This window comes from Chiloscyllium plagiosum, chromosome 24 (genome assembly GCF_004010195.1).
Source record: "Chiloscyllium plagiosum isolate BGI_BamShark_2017 chromosome 24, ASM401019v2, whole genome shotgun sequence".
Lineage (NCBI taxonomy): Eukaryota > Metazoa > Chordata > Chondrichthyes > Orectolobiformes > Hemiscylliidae > Chiloscyllium > Chiloscyllium plagiosum.
The window spans coordinates 2,648,949-2,668,758 of NC_057733.1; the positions used below are offsets into that span (position 1 = coordinate 2,648,949).

The 19,810-nt window shown below is 42.9% G+C and overlaps 1 protein-coding gene across 1 annotated transcript in view; it reads right to left on the reverse strand.

The window, feature by feature from the left end:
• Window positions 1-235: 235 nt before the first annotated feature.
• The window catches only part of unc13d (unc-13 homolog D (C. elegans)), a 155,992-nt gene continuing 136,417 nt past the window's right edge, over window positions 236-19,810 (reverse strand). Inside the window, exons 29-32 of the mRNA XM_043715210.1 lie at window positions 19,355-19,475; window positions 19,128-19,254; window positions 4,239-4,441; window positions 236-2,762 (exon numbers count right to left, since the gene is read on the reverse strand). Of these exons, the coding sequence (XP_043571145.1) occupies window positions 2,659-2,762; window positions 4,239-4,441; window positions 19,128-19,254; window positions 19,355-19,475 (555 nt within the window). The 3' untranslated portion in view covers window positions 236-2,658. The remainder of the gene's footprint in view (window positions 2,763-4,238; window positions 4,442-19,127; window positions 19,255-19,354; window positions 19,476-19,810) is intronic.

A 19,810-nucleotide genomic window follows, 5' to 3' on the forward strand; every position in this document is an offset into this window, starting at 1 on the left:
GCATATGCACCACGCAAAAAGGTTCGCCTTCAGATCAATTTTAAATCTTTCCTATCCTGGGGAAAAGACCTCGACTACTCATCTTGTCAATGCCCCTCATGATTTTATAAATCTCTTTAAAGGTCACCCCTCAGCCTCCCACATTCCAGGGAAAAAGTCCCAGCCTATCCAGCCTCTCCTTACAATTCAAACCTTCCAGTCTCAGTAACATTCTTGTAAATTATTTTTTGTACCCTTTCAAAATTTAATAACATCCTTCCTATAGCAGGGCAACTAGAATTGCACACAGTGCTCCAAATGTGGCCTATTTCATTGCTTTATGACTCCAATTAAGAATTGGGCACAGGATTCCAAGTGAGTCTTACAATCAGTTATCCTGTGAATGCACCCACTACTCTGCATGAACGAGAACAGTCTGTAACTTCAGCATTTATCCTGGCCACACACAAAAATGGATACTGCAAATTAAACATTATCAGTTGCCAGTCAGAGATCAATCTCCAAATCTTATTAAGCATATTAAGATCAGTTTGAAGCACTCCAGCTTTGTACAAAATGTTAACACTCACACAGATCTTTGTATCATCTGTAAGTTTGCAGATTCTGCCACCAACACATATCTCCACATCATTATTAAAGCAACAGTCCCAACACTGATCCCTCAGTAACACTATTGATGATCCATCATGGTCTGAATCCACCACTATCACCACTATCCATCTATCACCACTGTGTCTTCACAGCCAGTTCCCAATCCAGATCTATGTGCAATCAAATTTGTAATTCTTGACCTTTTCTTATGATGCATATCAGTATTTGGTATCCCTAACCAGGCAATCACTTATTACATCTGTAATGATTCTTTCAAGCATTTTTTCTGATAACTGATAGCAACCTAATATTGTTACCCAGGTCTAGATTGTCACCTTTAAGATATTAGCCCCCTTTCAGTGATTGGGAACCAGTTCTGTGGGCAGTCATAAAGAAAAGGGCTAAGAGTTGGAATAGGGTGTATTCAATTTCCCAGAGAGCTGTCAGATGGATATCATTATTTCAGTAACACTCAAGTGTAACTTGAACCTATACCCTCTTGATTCAGGGACAATACTGCTGAGCCACAGCAGCTGGTATGAGAACAAATACACCAGAAAGCACAGAGATAAAGGAGGTGCAAAGATTTAATTGCTAAAAATTCCAATTTACTCAATGTTTGTAGTTGGCACAAGAGAAATTTTAACTGAGGTATGTGTCTTATTTGAGAAATAAAATCTGTCTTGTGAACAGTGATATTAATTCATCCTTAATGCATTCGACACACAGAGTGTCCAGGCCTATCCATGAGTCAGATGGCTTTAGAAGGCCTTTTGGAGAACCTAGAGTCCCACCAGGGAGCCTTACCCACTAACAGTTTCTGTGTAGAAATCACAATGTCTTGTGTACCAGATAAGCACAGGTTACTCAGGAAGCACATATTCATAAAGTCAATTCTAATGCATAAATAGAACTTCTACAATATGATACATTCAGAAAACCTTCCCGCCCCTTTCAGAATTGTCTCATACAATTTTGCACACAGAAGGGTCCAATAAATAGTAACGAAATACAGACAGATTTGCATTTATATAAAACCTTTCATGATCCAGAATGTCTCAAAGAGATTTACAGTCACTGAAATACTTTTGAAATATAGTCACTGTTGCAAAATTGGACAGGCAACAATTAGGTTGCATACAAGATCCTACAAAACAGCAAAATGAGCAGATAATCTTTTTTCAGGTATTGGTCCAGGGATAAATATCATCCAGGAAACCAGGGAGAACTCTTGGTCAGAACTGATGGGAATTTTCACATTTTGTATAAAGTGTAACACTGCCAGTATTGGAGCACTTTCTGAGCATTACTGAAATTCAGCCTGAAGTTAGGTGCTCAAGGAGGACAGATTCCACTCAAGGCCAAGCTTTTATAAAGTCTGATACAGGTAGCTGTGGCAAACAAAAGCTGGAGGCAAACACAAATCTTGCATTAGAGAAAATGACAAAAACACAAACTAAACACAAACACACATTTGGCTGAAGACACTGGTAGTCTGTTGAGTTCCAAAATGGCACCACTGATATCAAATCAGTGAAAGATAACATCTTGATTGATCTCATGATCTCTGCTGGCTCTGCAAACATACAGCTGACATTCACTTTGCACACAAATGTCCTCACCAGTATAGAGTCCAGTACAAGGATCTGTGAATGCACACTTCAGATGCCATTTCACAGATGACAACACAAAAGCAAGCGCAGACAATTGCAATTTTCATTCCATGAGTCTGAGAAATCAAAAGGAATAGCTCAAGACAAAAAGAAATCGAGGTCTTTTCAGTAAAGAAAGCAATAGCATGAAGCCCCAAAAATCTCACAGCAGGAGCTGACTTCACTAACACAGCAAGACTGGTGGGAAGACAGGCTAACTTGATCTGCAGACCCTCAGACACACACAATGGTAACTATCTCATACTTTTCACAATTTTCCATTAAAGCCTAATGCTAAGTGTTAGTCAGTCTCAAGCATTTGTGCATCAATGTTACAGAGCCAAAGAGATGAGGTGCCTGAAAATCCAGTGTTTGGGATTCCTTCCAGTGTTGGCATGCAAAGTCGCAGCAACTTTTATCTTTCCTTTGACTTCCTTTCTCGTTGTCTTCGTATTTTGACAAATGCCTGAGCATCCTTATCTCCTTTTCGTGCCTCTAATAACTTCAATATGTTGTCTACTGCCAAGAAAATAAAGCCAGAGACACATCTCACAGTTACAAGGTGGTTAAAAGTCTTAATAAATGTAGTGTGTATAATTTTCTCCTCCAAGTTTCATTCCACATTCCCTAAAACCACTTTGTGCGACAGTGTTCCCTCAAGCTCACATAATTGTTCATGTGTCACCCTCAACATATAGGTGCTGGGTGTGTTTGATGGAGACAGCATAGAGGAAGCTTTAATTTCAGTTTAAAGGAGTAGACAGAGCTTCATTTTTGGTTTGGGGAATGTAGGGAGTTTTTGATTTTAGTTTAGAAGAGGGGAGGAAGCTTTAAAACAGTAAGAATAACTTCATTCATTTTGAAAAAACAGGGGCCCAGTGTAAACCACTCTTGAATCTGTCTTGAGATGGGGTTTGATGGGGTTGGTGTACAGGATGCTTTACTTTCAGTTTAAATGAATAGATGGAGCTTTATTTTCACTTTAAAAGATTAGAGGGAGCTTTATTCTGCATTTAATCCTGTGCTGTATGGTCCTGGGAGTGTTTGATAAGGCAATGTAAAGGGTGCTTTACTTTCAGTTTAAAAGAATTAGGGAGGCTTTATTTTCAGGTTAAAAGAATAGATAGCGCTTTACTTTCAATTTAAAAGATCAGCAAAAACATTACACTATATCTGACCCCGTGGTGTCCCTATCCTGGGAGTGTTTGATGAAACTTTACCTTCAGCTTAAAAGAGTAGAGGTAGCTTCAGTTTGTCTCTAGCCCCATGCTGTACATGTCCTGATAGTGATTGAGGCTTGTTAAAATATTTCAGTGCACAAGACTGTTCCCAGATTGTTCTGTTGTTTACAGAACTCTCTCAAAATTGAAAGAAGTGGAGGATAGACTGCCTTGATGGAGCAGGGCGGCACGGTGGCACAGTGGTTAGCACTGCTGCCTCACAGCGCCAGAGACCCGGGTTCAATTCCCGCCTCAGGCGACTGACTGTGTGGAGTTTGCACATTCTCCCCGTGTCTGCATGGGTTTCCTCCGGGTGCTCCGGTTTCCTCCCACAGTCCAAAAATGTGCAGGTCAGGTGAATTGGCCATACTAAATTGCCCGTAGTGTTAGGTAAGGGGTAGATGTAGGGGTATGGGTGGGTCGCGCTTCGGCGGGGCGGTGTGGACTTGTTGGGCCGAAGGGCCTGTTTCCACACTGTAAGTAATCTAATCTAATCTAATCAGGGCAACAAAGAAAATGCTATCATCTGCAAATTCCCTCAAATTCTCAAATTATGCTAACTGAAAATATATCACCAATCCTTCACTATATAAAATCCTAGAAGTACCTCCCTAAATATCCACATCACATGACTGCAGCAGTTTAAGAAGGCAGATCACTACCCTCTTGATCAGGGCACTTGGATGGGTACTAATACTGAAATAGTATTGACACCCATATTGATGAAAAGAACTCAACAAATGTCTGGTAAATATAAAAAAAAGTGATGTCTTACCATTTGGTTTTGGATGGCTCAGTGCCAATCGGCTCTGAGGAACCTTGCTAATGTTGAGAGGTTCCTCAGTGTCCAGTCCTGGGATGTCTTGCAGAGAGAAGTAAGCTTCCCCTTCTAGATCGTCACTGACCAATGTATCATGATCAAATACAGTAATAAGTAGGCAGGCCCCCTCTCTCCAACACTGCTCTGAAGTAACATTGCTGAAAACAAAAAAAAAAGTTATTACCCCATACTCAGGCTTCTTATAAACTACATTTAACATTTTTGCCTGTAAACTTTGTACATCTAGGATTCTGTAAATGTTCTAATTCAGAACAAGAACTTAAAGGTGACACCTTTAATTGGGGGTGTAGTTGAGAGCGAAGGAGGTTATCTCAGAGTACAATGGGATCTTGAACAGATGGGCCGATGGGCTGAGGAGTGGCAGATGGAGTTTAATTTGAGGTGCTGCATTTTGGAAAGGCAAATCAGGTCAGGACTTATACACTTAATGGTAAGATCCTGGCGAGTGTTGTTGAACAGAGATCTTGGAGTGCAGGTTCATAATTCCTTGAAAGTGAAGTCCCAGGTAGACAGGATGGTGAAGAAGGTGTTTGGTATGTTTACCTTTATTGGTCAGTGCATTGAGTAGAGGAATTGGGAGGTCATGTACAGGACATTGGTTAGGCCACTTTTAGAATACTGCATGCAGTTCTGGTCTCCCTGCTATAGGAAGGATGTTGTGAAACCTGAAAGGGTTCAGAAAAGATTTACAAGGCTGTTGCCAGGGTTGGAGGGTTTGAGCTATAGAGAGAAGCTGAATAGGCTGAGGTTGTTGTCCTTGGAGCATTGGAGGCTGAGGGGTGACCTTATAGAGGTTTATAGAATCATGAGGGGCATGGATAGGGTAAATAGACAAGGTCTTTCCCCAGGGTGGGGGAAACTAGAGGGCATAGGTTCAAGGTTGAGGGGAAAGATTTAAAAGGGACCTAAGGTGCAATGTTTTAACACAAAGGGTGCTGCATGTATGGAATGAGATGCCAGAGGAACTGATATAATTACAATTTTAAAAGGCATCTGGATTGGTATATGATTAGGAAGGGTTTAGAGGGATATGGGTTAAATGCTGGGAAATTTAGATTGATTTAGGATATCTAGATTTATTTAGGATATCTGGTTGGCAAAGACGAGTTGGACTATGTTTGGATGAGTCTGTTTCATGCTGTATATCTCTATGACTCATTGACTCTAATAGCCTGTAATGTATCAAGCCATCCAAGTGTGTGAGAGAGAGAGTGTGAGAGAGAGAGAGAGAGCAGGAGTATGTGTATGTGCAGTCCAAGCTGTCAACCACGCAGTCGGTACATTGCACCTTTCGTGCAGCCCATAATCAAATGCGTGCTTGACTTAGTCCTCACAATCAAGCTACTGATGGTTAATTTTGGCTGTCAACAATGGAGGATGAGTGATAATGAATAATCTCAAATCTCTCCTGATCTTTACTTTCAAGGTTGAAGTATACAGGCCACGAAAGCCACAGGCTTGGTGCTATCCAGTACTCTATGCCTATCACAATTTTCCTTTTCACCCTTGGGTTAGAGAGTAGGCATTCAACCAGCATTACTGCCCCTGATCATCAGTCAATATAGTCTATTTGAGATGCATATAAATGGACATCATTCAAAGAACAGATCAGCTTGGCTTTCATAGAGTCCCTACAGTGTGGAAACAGACCATTCAGCCAATCAACACTGAGCTTCTGGACAGCATCCCACCCAGACCCACCTATTCCATTAATTTTGCGTTTCCCATTGCTAATCCACCTAGCCTGTACACACCTGGACACTAAGGGCAATTTAGCAATTTAACCTGCACAATTTTGGACTGTGGTAAAAAAAACGGAAGTGGAATCAAACCCAGGTCCCTGGTGCTGTGAGGCAGCAGTGCTAACCAGTGGCTCAGTGGTTAGCACTGTTGCCTCACAGCGCCAGGGACCCAGGTTCGATTCCAACCTTGGGTGACTGTCTGTGTGGAGTTTGCACATTCTCCCAGTGTCTGCGTGGGTTTCCTCCGGGTGCTCCGGTTTCCTCCCACAGTCCAAAGATGTGCAGGTGAATTGGCCATGCTAAAGTGCCCATAGTGTTAGGTCCATTAGTCAAAGGAAAACGGGTCTGGGTGGGTTACTCTTCGGAGGGTCTGTGTGGGCTTGTTGGGCCGAAGGGCCTGTTTTCACACTGTAGGGAATCTAATCTAATCAATCACCATGCTGCCCTGTGATACACTGTGGTCAAAGAGCCCATCATGAAAACTGGGCGACTGACAAAAAGGATACTATGGAACCATATCCTGGCAGAATAAAGTTATGAAACAATAACAACAATTTATATGGCGCTTTTAATGTAATAAAATAACTGCAGCTCTTCACAAGAACATTATTAAGCAAGTAATGGGTGAGCAAAAACTTAGTAGGTTTAAGTAGAGTGACCTGATTGAGGTTTATAAAATAATGATGGGTTTTGGATAGGAGAAATAGATAAGGTCTTTTCCCTGGAGTGGGGGAGTCCAGAACTAGACAGCATAGGTTCAGGGTGAGGGGAAAAGATATAAAAGGGACCTAAGGAGCAACGTTTTCACGCAGAGGGTGGGGTGTGTATGGAATGAGCTGCTAGAGAAAGTGATGGAGGCTGGTACAATTACAGTATTTAAAAGGCATCTGGATGGGTATATGAATAGGAAGGGTTTGGAAGGATGTGGGCCAGGTGCTGGCAGGTGGGATTAGATTAGGTTGTGATATCTGGTCAGCAAGGACACGTTGGACTGAAGGATCTGTTTCCATGCTATGCATCTCTATTACTCTAAATACTGTCTGTGAGGAAGACAGAAAGGTTTAGGGAGACAACCCAATGCTCTTAGCCCAGGCAGCTGACGGCATGGCTGCCTATGATGGAGCAAATTAATCAGTATACACCAGAGGTGGAGACATCTCAAAGGACTTTGATTGGAGAAGATTACAGAGATAGGGATAAAGTCATGGACATGTTTGAAAACATGGATCAGAATTTTGAAAAGCAAGATGAGAGCAAGTGGAAGGGTAGCACACTTACAGATCTTAGTTGAACAGGACTTACTGCAAGTTAGGACATAAAGATTATAGTGTAGATGAACTCCAATTTATGGGAGGTACAAGTGGGGTTGGCCAAGATGCAGGTCAAGTGTTAGAGCCTGGAGATAACAAAGGCATAGACAAGGAACAAGCAGTGATAGAACTTATTATATTTAATTACATGAGAGCCAATTACAATGTGGGTGAGAAAAGACTTGATCCAATTAAACTAGAATCTTTAAATCCCCTTAGATACAGTGGCAGTGCCTGAGAACTGGAATGCTGTAAACATTACATGCTTGTTCAAAAAAGGATGCAGAGGATAGTCCAGCAACTACAGGCCAGTAAGATTAATGCTGGTGATGGGAAAGCCTTTCAAAACAATGACCTGAAACACATTCACCAGTTACTTCGACAAATGTGGATTCATTAAGGAAATCCAGCACTGTTGAGGGCAATGTGGTTAATGTGGTGTATGTACTACATAATAGATATAGTAGCCTCTTGACAGGCCTCAGCAAAGTTGAGGGAAGATTAGTAGAATGGATGGACACATGGCAGATGAAAAATAATGCAGAGAAGTCTGAAGTGATTTATTTTGGAAGCAAGAACAAGAGAAGACAATATGACTTTTTTTTAGATTAGAATCAGTGTGGAAACAGGCCCTTCGGCCCAACCAGTCCACACTTACCCTCCAAAGAGTAACCCACCCAGACCCATTTCCCTCTGACTAATGCACCTAACACTATAGCAATTTAGCATGGCCAATTCACCTGACCCACACATCTTTGGATTGTGGGAGGAAACCAGAGCACTCGGAGGAAACCCATGCAGACATGGGGAGAATGTGCAAACTCCACACAGACAGTCGCCCAAGGCTGGAATTGAACCTGGGTCCCTGGTGCTGTGAGGCAGCAGTGCTAACCACTGACCCACCGTGCCACCCCAAATAAATAGCACAATTCTAAAAAAAGGGGTGCAAGCACAGAGGGGTCTGGGTGTATATTGTGCTTAAATAATTGAAAGTGGCTGAGAAAACAGCTACTAAGGCCAGTAAGGATCCTTTGCTTTATAGAGAGGCGAGGAGTAAAAAAACAAGGAAGTTATAGGGATGAGTCCTCTGATTCGCAGCTAAGTGTGATGGCAAGTGCGTTTCCTGTGTCCACTGTAGCCCGGGACAAATTTTTTCAAATGAATCTTTCACATCATTAATTAAGCAACCAAGCTGTTGGGTGCATTTCTCAAGGAATCATGCAACCAGACAGGTGCAAGCACTTGTCACTGCCAGAGCTTTCTGGCTTCCATTTCTCTGGAGTCATGTTTAAAACCCAGCTGCACATCACTTTAGATTATGCAAGCCAGGAATTGGTACTCACACTGCAGTTCTCAACTCTTCAAATATTGTAGACGAAATATAAGCTGGCTCCCGACTGCATGGATAGGGATCTGGAGGGGTTAGTGGATGGGATGGTGAAGAGGAGGGGAGATCTTTTGCAAGTTGATCAAAGGAGTCCACGCAAACAAACTGAGCCAACCGGGATTGAGATTGCAGCACAGGCAGTGGGGCATCCTGCATTTAAAAGGAACTCACAACAGTACCATATGAAGGTCAATGATCTCCTATACTTCTCTACGGAAGTGTCACCATCATCTCTCAGCTCCTTTACACCCACGAGGTCGCACTCACTCTGACTCTGCCACTCGCTAAGGCTGGTGGACTACAATCCTCAGTATTGCACGTATCATGTTCACTCAATGGCTCTCAATCACCTCATTTTCGCAAACGACTAAACCTTCCTTGCCCTGCACATCTCAGTCACTCACTGGGGCACTTCATCCTTTCACCTGTTCAAGTATTACAAATACATTAAGGACAAAAGGGTAACCAGGGAGAGAATAGGGCCCCTCAAAGATCAGCAAGGTGGCCTTTGTGTGGAGCCGCAGAAAATGGAGGAAATACTAAATGAGTATATTGCATCAGTATTTACTGTGGAAAAGGATATGGAAGATATAGACTGTACGGAAATAGATGGTGACATCTTGCAAAATGTCCATATTACAGAGGAGGAAGTGCTGGATGTCTTGAAATGAGTAAAGGTGGATAAATCCCCAGGACCTGATCAGGTGTAACCTAGAACTCTGTGGGAAGCTAGAGAAGTGATTGCTGGGCCTCTTGCTGAGATATTTGTATCATCGATAGTCACTGGTGAGGTGCCAGAAGACTGGAAGTTGGCAAACATGGTGACACTGTTTAAGAAGGGTGGTAAGGACAAGCCAGTGAACTATAGGACAGTGAGCCTGATGTCAGTGGTGGGCAAGTTGTGGGAGGGAATCCTGAGGGACAGGATGTACACGTATTTGGAAAGGCAAGGACTGATTAGGGATAGTCAACATGGCTTTGTGTGTGGAAAATCATGTCTCACAAACTTGATTGAGGTTTTTGAGAAGTAACAAAGAGGATTGATGAGGGCAGAGCAGTAGATGTAATCTATATGTTCTTCAGTAAGGCGTTCGACAAGGTTTCCCATGAGAGACTGATTAGCAAGGTTAGATCTCATGGAATACAGGGAGAACTAGCCATTTGGATACAGAACTGGCTCAAAGGTAGAAGACAGAGGGTGGTGGTGGAGGGTTGTTTTTCAGACTGGAGGCCTGTGACCAGTGGAGTGCCACATGGATCAGTGCTGGGTCCTCTATGTTTTGGCATTTACATAAATGATTTGGATGCGAGCATAACAGGTACAGTTAGTAAGTTTGCAGATGGCACCAAAATTGGAGGTGTAGTGGATAGCGAAGAGGGATCTTGACCAGATGGTTCAATGGGCTGAGAAGTGGCAGATGGAATTTAATTCAGATAAATGCGAGGTGCTGCATTTTGGGAAAGCAAATCTTAGCAGGACTTATACACTTGATGGTAAGATCATGGGAGTGTTGCTGAACAAAGAGACCTCGGAGTGCAGGTTCGTAGCTCCTTGAAAGTGGAGTCGCAGGTAGATAGGATAGTGAAGAAGGTGTTTGGTATGCTTTCTTTTATTGGTCAGAGTATTGAGTACAGGAGTTGGGAGGTCATGTTGCGGCTGTACAGGACATTGGTTAGGCCACTGTTGGAATATTGCATGCAATTCTGGTCTCCTTCCTATCGGAAAGATGCTGTGAAACTTGAAAGGGTTCAGAAAAGATTTACAAGGATGTTGCCAGGGTTCGAGGATTTGAGCTATACGGAGAGGCTGAACAGACTGGGGCTGTTTTCACTGGAGCGTCGGAGGCTGAGGGGTGAGCTTATAGAGGTTTACAAAATTATGAGGGGCATAGATAGGGTACATAGGCAAAGTCTTTTCCCTGGGGTCGGGGAGTCCAGAACTAGAGGGCATAGGTTTAGGGTGAGAGGGGCAAGATATGTAAGAGACCTCAGGGGCAACGTTTTCACGCAGAGGGTGGTACGTGTATGGAATGAGCTGCCAGAGGAAGTGGTGGAGGCTGGTATAATTGCAACATTTAAGAGGCATTTGGATGGGTATATGAATAGGAAGGGTTTGAAGGGATATGGGTTGGGTGCTGGCAGGTGGGACTAGGTTGGGTTGGGATAGCTGGTCGGCATGGACGGGTTGGACCGAAGGGTCTGTTTCCGTGCTGTACATCTCTATAACTCTATAACACCTCCATCATCCATTTCATCATACTCATTCCATGATTGATGCAAAAAAGGGCTAATATACCCAGCACCCAGTCTGACCTACCTATAACCCCTTGGACTGTCTGAACATGTTCTGCAGGACTGACCATGGCCAAACCCTTGCAATGCATTTCGCCAAATCTCTTGACTGACTGTGGCAGTAACCTCTGACTGTAGTCCCTCTTCACCTTTCTGACTTTCACACATTACTATTTACAATCATTATATCATAGTCATATAGCAAGAAACAGAGTCTTCAGCCCACGTCTCCATGCCGAACTAGTTTCCTCAACTGAACTAGTCCCATTTGCTTGTGTTTGGCACATAACCCTCTGTAACTTTCCTATCCATGTGCCCATCCAAATGTCTTTTAAATGTTGTAATTGTACTCCTCTCTACCATTTCTTTTGGCAACTCGTTCCATATAAGCACCACTCTCTGTGTGAAAAGGTTATCCTTCAGGTCTCTTTTAAATCTTTCCCCTCTCACTGTAAATCTATGCCCTCCTTTTTTGGATTCTGCTACCCTAGGGAAAAGACCTTGGCTGTTCACCTTAACTATGCTCCTCATGATTTTATAAACCACTATAAGGTCACTCCTCAGCTTCCTCCACTCCAGGGAAAGAAATCCCAGTCTGTCCATCCTCTCCTTACACCTCAAACCCTCCAGTCTCAGTAACATCCTTGTAAATCGTTTTTGCACCCTTTTCAATGTAATGATATCCTTCCTTTAGCAGCGTGACCAGAAGAATTATACTTAGTACTCCAAATGTGACTCACCAATGTGACTCTTATACTCAATGCTCTGACCAATTAAGGCAAATGTGCCAAATGCCTTCTTCACCACCCTGTCTGTCTGTGACAACACTTTCAAAGAACTATGTACTGTACCACTAGGTCTCTCTGTTCAACAACATTCCCCAGGGCCCTACGATTAACTATGCAAGTTCTGTCCTAGCTTTTCTTATCAAATTACAACACCTCACATTTATTTAAATTAAACTCCATCTGCCATTCCTCAGCTTACTGATCCAATAATAAAAAAAGACATTTTTTGTTCTCATTCTGGACTTTACACTCTGTGTTCCCCTCCAACAACTTACCCAATGCTGACGTCAGGCTCACCAGTCTGCAGTTCTCTGGCTTTTCTGTGTAGCCTTTCTTAAATAATGGCACAACATTAGCCACCCTCCAGTCTTCCAGCACCTCATTTGTGCCTGTCGATGATTCAGATATCTCTGCTGGGGCCCTACAATTTCTTCCCCAGCTTCCCACAACATCCTGGGGTACATTTGATCAAATCCTGGGAAGTTATTTATCTTTATGCATTTTAATACTTATAGCATCTCTTCTTCTACAATATGGACTATTTTCAGGACATCACAATTTATTTCCCAAAGTTCCCTCACTTCCATGTCTTTCTCCACAGTAAATACTGATGCAAAATATTTGTTTAGGATCTCAACCATCTCTTGTGGTTTCACACATAGTTGACTTCATTGATCTTTAAGGGGCCCTATTCTCTCCCTAGTTACTCTTTTGTCCTTAATATACTTGTAGAATCTCTTTGGTTTCTCCTTAACCTCATCTGCCAAAACTATCTCATATCCCCTTTCTGCCCTTCTGATTTCCCTCTTAAGTCCTCTTAAGGTGGGCAGCACAGTGGCTCAGTGGTTAGCACTGCTGTCTCACAGCGCTAGGGACCCGGGTTCAATTCCAGCCTCAGGCGACTGTCTGTGTGGAGTTTGCACATTCTCCCAGTGTCTGCATGGGTTTCCTCTAGGTGCTCCGGTTTCCTCCACAATCTAAAGATGTGCAGGTTAGGTGAATTGGCCATGCTAAATTGGCCACAATGCTCAGGGATGTGTAGGTTAGGTGCATTAGTCCGGGACCCAGGAACTGGGACCTTGGAATGTCCTTTTCTGGATCAACATTTAGTTTTGAAATGTAGAGTAATAGCGTAGGGAAATGTGTTTGGGGTACTCTTTGGAGGGTTGAGGTGGACTTGTTGGGCCGAAGGGCCTGTTTCCACACTGTAGGGATTCTATTCTATGAAGTCTACTTCTATACTCCTCAATGGATTCACTTTATCCTAGCTGTCTATACCTGACATATGCCTACTCCTTTCTCTTGACAGAGCCTCCATATCTCTGGTCATCCAGTGTTTCCTACTCCTGCTGGCCTTGTTTTTCAAATGAACAAGAACTACCCAAGAACATTTGATAGTGATCAGGAACTGGGACCTTGGAATGTCCTTTTCTGGATCAACATTTAGTTTTGAAAGAGCCTCAGCCAGTATCTCTGCCCATCAGGTACAAGGTTTTTGTTCCTGGTGTGGACCAGGGCTCAGACTGTAGGGTGGATGATCAAACTGATCACAGCCATTCCAGAGTGGTCCAGAATGCCATTCTCAAGAGAAAGGTGATAGTAATTAGAGATAGCATTATTAAGGGAATAGATATGGTTCTCTGCAGCAAAGACACAGTGTGCCAAAGGCTGTGTTACCTACCTGGTGTCAAGGTTCAGGACATCTCTTCTGGGCTCTTTTGACCGGAAGGAGAAAGATCTAGTTGTTGTGGTCCACATAGGTACCAATGACATATGTAAGACTGGGAAAGAGGTTCTACTGAGAGATTATGAGCAGCTCAGGGTTAAATTAAAAAGCAGAATCACAAAGTACTAATTTCCAGATTATTACCTGAGCCACATGCAAATTGTCACAGGGTAAATAAGATTAGAGAGGTAAATGCGTGGCTAAAAGACTGGTGTGGGAGAACTAAGCTCTGACTCATAGGCACTGGCACCAGTCTGGGGAGTGAGCTGTTCCACTGGGGCAGCCTTCGTTTGAAACACAGTAGGACTAGTATCCTGGTGGATCATATAATAAGGGTTGTAGATAGGGCTCCAAACTAATTAGTGGGTTGGACATGGGGATTGGTTAAGGCTGCTCAACTGGAGGGAAGTTTAAACAATGATAGAGCAGAAGTGCAGGATGTTGATGGGGTGACTGATAAAGTGTGACAAAAAGGATGGGAAGTATTTAGAACAAAGAAAAAACAAAGAACAAAGAAAATTTATAGCCCAGGAACAGGCCCTTCAGCCCTCCAAGCCTGAGCCGATCCAAATGTACTGTCTAAACCTGTCGCCCAATTCCTCAGCATTTGTATCCCTCTGCTCCCCACCTACTCATGTATCTGTCCAGATGTATCTTAAATGAATCTACCGTGCCTGCTTCTACCACCTCTGCTGGCAACGTTCCAAATGCCCACCACCCTCTGTGTGAAGTACTTGCCGCGTGTATCCCCCTTAAACTTCCCACCTCTCACCTTGAAAGAGTGACCTCTCGTTACTGAATCCTTCACCCTGGGAAAAAGCTTATCTCTATCCACCCTGTCTATACCCTTCATGATTTTGCAAACCTCAATCAGGTCCCCCCTCAATCTCCTTTTTTCTAATGAAAATAAACCTAACCTACTCAACCTCTCTTCATAGTGAGCACCTTCCATACCAGGCAACATCCTCATAAACCTTCTCTGTACCCTCTCCAAAGCATCCACATCCTTTTGGTAATATGGCGACCAGAACTGTACACAGTATTCTAAATGCGGCCAAACCAATGTCTTGTACAATTTCAATATGACCTGCCAGCTCTTATACTCAATACCCCGTCCGATGAAGGCAAGCATACCATATGCCTTCTTGACCACTCTATCCACCTGTGCAGCAACCTTCAGGGTACAATGGACCTGCACTCCCAGATCTCTCTGCCCATCAATTTTTCCCAAGGCTCTTCCGATCATTGTATAATTCGCTCTAGAATTAGTCTTGCCTAAATGCATCACCTCACATTTGCCTGGATTGAACTCCATCTGCCATGTTTCTGCCCAACTCTCCAGTCTATCTATATCCTCCTGTATTTTCTAACAGTCCCTTATGCTTTCTGCTACTCCACCAATCTTCGTGTCATCTGCAAACTTGCTGATCATACCAACAGTGCCCGCTTCCAGATCATTTATGTATATTACAAACAACAGTGGCCCCAACACTGACCCCTGTGGAACACCACTGGTCACCTTTCTCCATTTCAAGAACCTCCCTTCAACTACTACTCTCTGTCTCCTGTTGCTCAACCAGTTGTTTATCCACCTAGCTCGAACACCCTACACACCATGTGACTTCACTTTCTCCATTAGTCTACCATGGGGAACCTTGTCAAACACCTTACTAAAGTCCATGTATATGACATCAACAGCCCTTCCTTCATCTATCAACTTGGTCACTTCCTCGAAGAACTCTATTAAGTTGATAAGGCACGATCTCCCTCACACAAAACCATGTTGCCTATCACTGATAAGCTCATTCTTTTCTAAATATAAATAGTTTCTTTTCCCTCAGTACCTTGTCCAGCAACTTTCCCACCACTGACGTCAAGCTCACTGGTCTGTAGTTACCTGGAATATCCCTACTACCCTTCTTGTACAGGGGTACAACATGAGCAACCCTCCAGTTCTCTGGCACCTCATCTGTGTTTAAGGATGCCACAAAGATATCTGTCAGGGCCCCAGCTATTTCCTCTCTTGCCTCCCTCAGCAACCTGGGATAGATCCCATCCGGTCCTGGGGATTTGTCCACCTTAATTACCTCTAGCCTACCCAACACATCTTTCCTACTTATGCCAACGTGATCCAGACTAATCAAACTTTTATGTCTAATCTCAACATTCATCATGTTCTCTCCTCAGTGGACACTGATGCAAAGTAATGATTCCGAATTTCACCCATTCTCTCAGGTTCAACACACAGCCTTCCTTCGTTATCTTTTAGTGGACAAATCCTGTCTCTAGTTACCCACTTGCTTCTTATATAAGAATGAAATGCTTTGAGATTCTCCTTAATTCTGCTCGCTAAAGCTATTTCATGATCCTTTTAGCCCGCTTGATTCCTTGTTTAAGATTTGTCCTACTCTTCCGATATTCCTCCAGGGCATGTTCTGTTCTTAGCTGCCTGGACCTTATGTACGCTTCCCTTTTCCTCTTGGCTAGTTGTACAATTTCTCCTGTCATCCACTGTTCATGAATCTTGCCTTTCCTATCCTTTGCTTTCAATGGGACATGCCTATCCTGCACTATCTTTAACCTATCTTTGAAAGCCTCCCACATCTCAAATGTTGACTTCCCTTAAAATAGCTGTATCCAATCCAATATGCGCAGGAGTGTAGCAGGACTTAGGACCAGAATAAGGTATAATAGTAAAACGTTAAAGCTTAAGGTTCTTTATCTGAAAGGATGCAGTATATGTAACAAGGTAGAGGAGTTGACAACACAAATAGACCTACGTGAATATAGGAACAGGAGTAGGCCATTCAGCCCCTTGAACCTGTTCCACCATTCAATGAGATCATGGTATGAGATGTGGCTGAAATCCATCTCCTGCCTTTGGCTGACATACCTTCATACCTTTGTTTAACAAAAAATTATCGATTTCAGATTTAAAATTAACAACTGATCCAGCATCCTCTGCCATTTGCGAAAGAGAGTTCCAAACATTGACACCCTGTGTGTGTGGAATTGCTTCCTAAAATCTCTCCTGAACGACCTCGCTCTAATTCTCAGACTATGCCTCATAGTTTCAGAATCTCCAACCACTGGAAATAGTTTATCTTTATCTACTTTGTCTTTACCTGTTAAGATGTAGTGGTGCCAGTGTTGGACAAGGTCAAAAGTCACATGACACGAGGTTATAATCCGACGGATTTATTTGAAAACACAAGCTTTTGGTGCGCTGCTCCTTCATCAGGTGTTAGTGAAAGACATAAAATTTATATGGAAAAGATCAAAGGGTCATACAACTCATGCACTGAATTGCTCTGATCAGCTGAAAATTTTCAAGATGTTCAGTTACCCCATTCTTGATTATAGACTGAAGAATTTCCCCACCACAGTGATTTGTAATTCATCTGAAGCACATGCCGTGTGTTTGCTGCCTAGGCTGCTCATACATATTAGAGCTCTGACATTGATGTAGCCTGATGTTGTACAGTGGCGTATCGAACCTGTGTCTGACTGATCACTGCTGCCCACCTCTCCCATTCTAAAAAGCAAACTAAACCGCAGAGACTGGCCACCTTTAATTCAGTGCTAAAGTCAGCAAGTATTAAGAAAGAATGCTAAGAGCTATAGGATGGGTATGTCCATGTCTAAAACATCCTGCGCTGATCAATGAAATGTACAGCTACATAGGTGTCTGTAGGCTCCACAAGGCCTGAGTTAGGTGTCAGAATTAGTCTGAGAGCAGGCATGATGTTGTGGTGAGGCTGGTAGCATGCTGATGTAGAGTTGCGTAGTTAAAGGGTCAAGCAGGATGGTGGCCATGGAGCATGCATGGGTGCTGTCCAGAAATTTGGGAAATTAGAGATAATTTCGTTCATAATGTTGAGAATCTGATTTTTTTCATTCTTGCTTATTTTGTCACCATACTCACCATGATTTAGACCACTAACAGGTTTTGGGTGGGGGAATTCGCTCACTGCTAAATTTTATAAAACTCTGCTTTGGCCTCAGCTGGAGCAATGGGACTAATTCTGGGGCACTGCACAAAAGGAGATAGTTCTGGGGATGAGTAACTTCAGATGCAAAGATGGGCAGGAGAATCCGGAGACAAGAAGGTTGCAAGATGTGCAAGTAGCAAAATCATAAGGGGTCTGCGAAGCAGATGGAGATAGATTGTTACCATTGTCGAAGATTCGAGAATCAATGACAGGGATTTAAAGTGCTTGACAAATGAACCAGAGGTGGTAAGAGAAAAAACCTTTAGGTAGTGAATTGTTAAAAACTGGAATTCCCTGCCTGAGAGTATGATGGGGGCAGATTCTGTAACCTGAAGAGAAATGGTAGAATGGATTTGAATATCCTTTATTAGGTTCGATCACGTGGTATCCAGGAAGAACTAGCCAATTGGATACAAAATTGGCTTAACAATAGCAGACAGATAGTGATTGTGGAGGGTTGTTACTCAGACTGGAGGCCTGTGACCAGCGGTGTGCCACAAGAATCGGCGTTGGGTCACTGTTGTTCATCATTTATATCAATGCTTTGGATGAGAATATAGCAGGCATGGTTAGTAAGTTTGCAGATGCCACCGAAATTGGTAGTGTAGTGGACGGTGAAGGTTATCTCAGAGCACAACAGGAATTTGATCAACTGGGCCAGTGGGCCGAGAAATGGCAGGTAGAGTTTAATTTAAAAGAAATGTGAGGTGTTGCATTTTGGTAAGACAAAACAGGGCAGGACTTACACAGTTAATGGTAGGGCCCTGGGGATGGTTGTCAAACAGAGAGAACTGGGAATGATAGTTCCTTCACAGATAGACATGGTGGTAAAGAAGGCATTTGACATGTTTACCTTCATCGGTCAGAGCACTGAGTACAAGAGTTGGGATGTCATGTTATGGCTGTACAAATGATGGTAAGGCCACGTTTGGAGTAATGCATACAATTATGGTTACCCTACTATAGAAAGGATATCATTACACTAGAAAGGGCGCAAAAATGATTTACAAGGATGTTACTGAGACTGGAAAGTTTAAGTTATAAGGAGAGGTTGGAGAGACTGGGACTTTATTTTCCCTGGAGTGTAAGACATTGAGGAGTGACCTTATAGAGGTTTATAAAATCAGGAGGAACATAGAGAAGGTGAATAGTCAAGGTTTTTCCCCCAGAGTAGGAGAGTCCAGTACTAAAGAACATAGGTTGAAGGTGCAAGGGGAAAGATTTTAAAAGGATCTGAGGAGTAACCTTTTTCATCCAGAGGGTTGTGTGTATATGGAATGAACTGCCAGAGGAAGTGACAAAGGAAAGTACAATTATAACATTTAAAAAACATTTGGACAAGATACATGGATAGGAAAGGTTTAGAGGGATATGGATCAAATGCAAGGAAATGGGACTCATTCAGATTAGGAAACCTGGTATCCATGGACGAATTGGGTCAAAGGGCCTGAATCCAGGCTGTATGACTCTGTGGCTTGCAGAATAAGAGGGAAAAGGTTGGGCAATGGGACAAGCTGAGTTGTTATCACAGAGAGATGCCATGGACAAAATTGTCAGTGCTATAAATGACCAATAACTGTATGTACCTGAACTCGAAAACCTCATCAAAGAGCGGGTTGAGGTCATTATCTATGCGTCTAGTTGTTTTGTTCTCTACCAGTGGAAAGATGTGTTTGGGTTCCAGCGTCAGTTCCACAAAAGGATCACTAGTACCTGCACAAGGAGAGATAGGATGGGAATGAGGAAGAGATTCAGAAAGTGTAATGAGACAAAAACACATCTCCTCAGCCAGTAACACCACTTTCTTTCTTACCATTGGAATCCAGTGGCATGAGATTAACAGCATTTAGGATTTCCACATGGAGCCTTTTCCCTTCAGTGTCGTAGCAGACTTTTATAGTCACGGCACCATACTTGGAATAGTCATCAGCAGTCTTAAACAAAAAAGTGGAGGTGTCATTAGGGAGAAATGCATATTTAATTCTTTTTGTTATTCAACGGAAGGAACAATAAAGAAGGGAAAAAAATCTTTTATACAGCACCATTCTTAGGATTTTAGAAAATTCATTTATGGGATTCAAAGTTTGTGAGAAGATTTGTAGCTCGGGTGCTCGTTGTTGTGGTTCTGTTCGCCGAGCTGGGAATTTGTGTTGCAGACGTTTCGTCCCCTGTCTAGGTGACATCCTCAGTGCTTGGGAGCCTCCTGTGAAGCGCTTCTGTGATCTTTCCTCCGGCATTTGTAGTGGTTTGAATCTACCGCTTCCGGTTG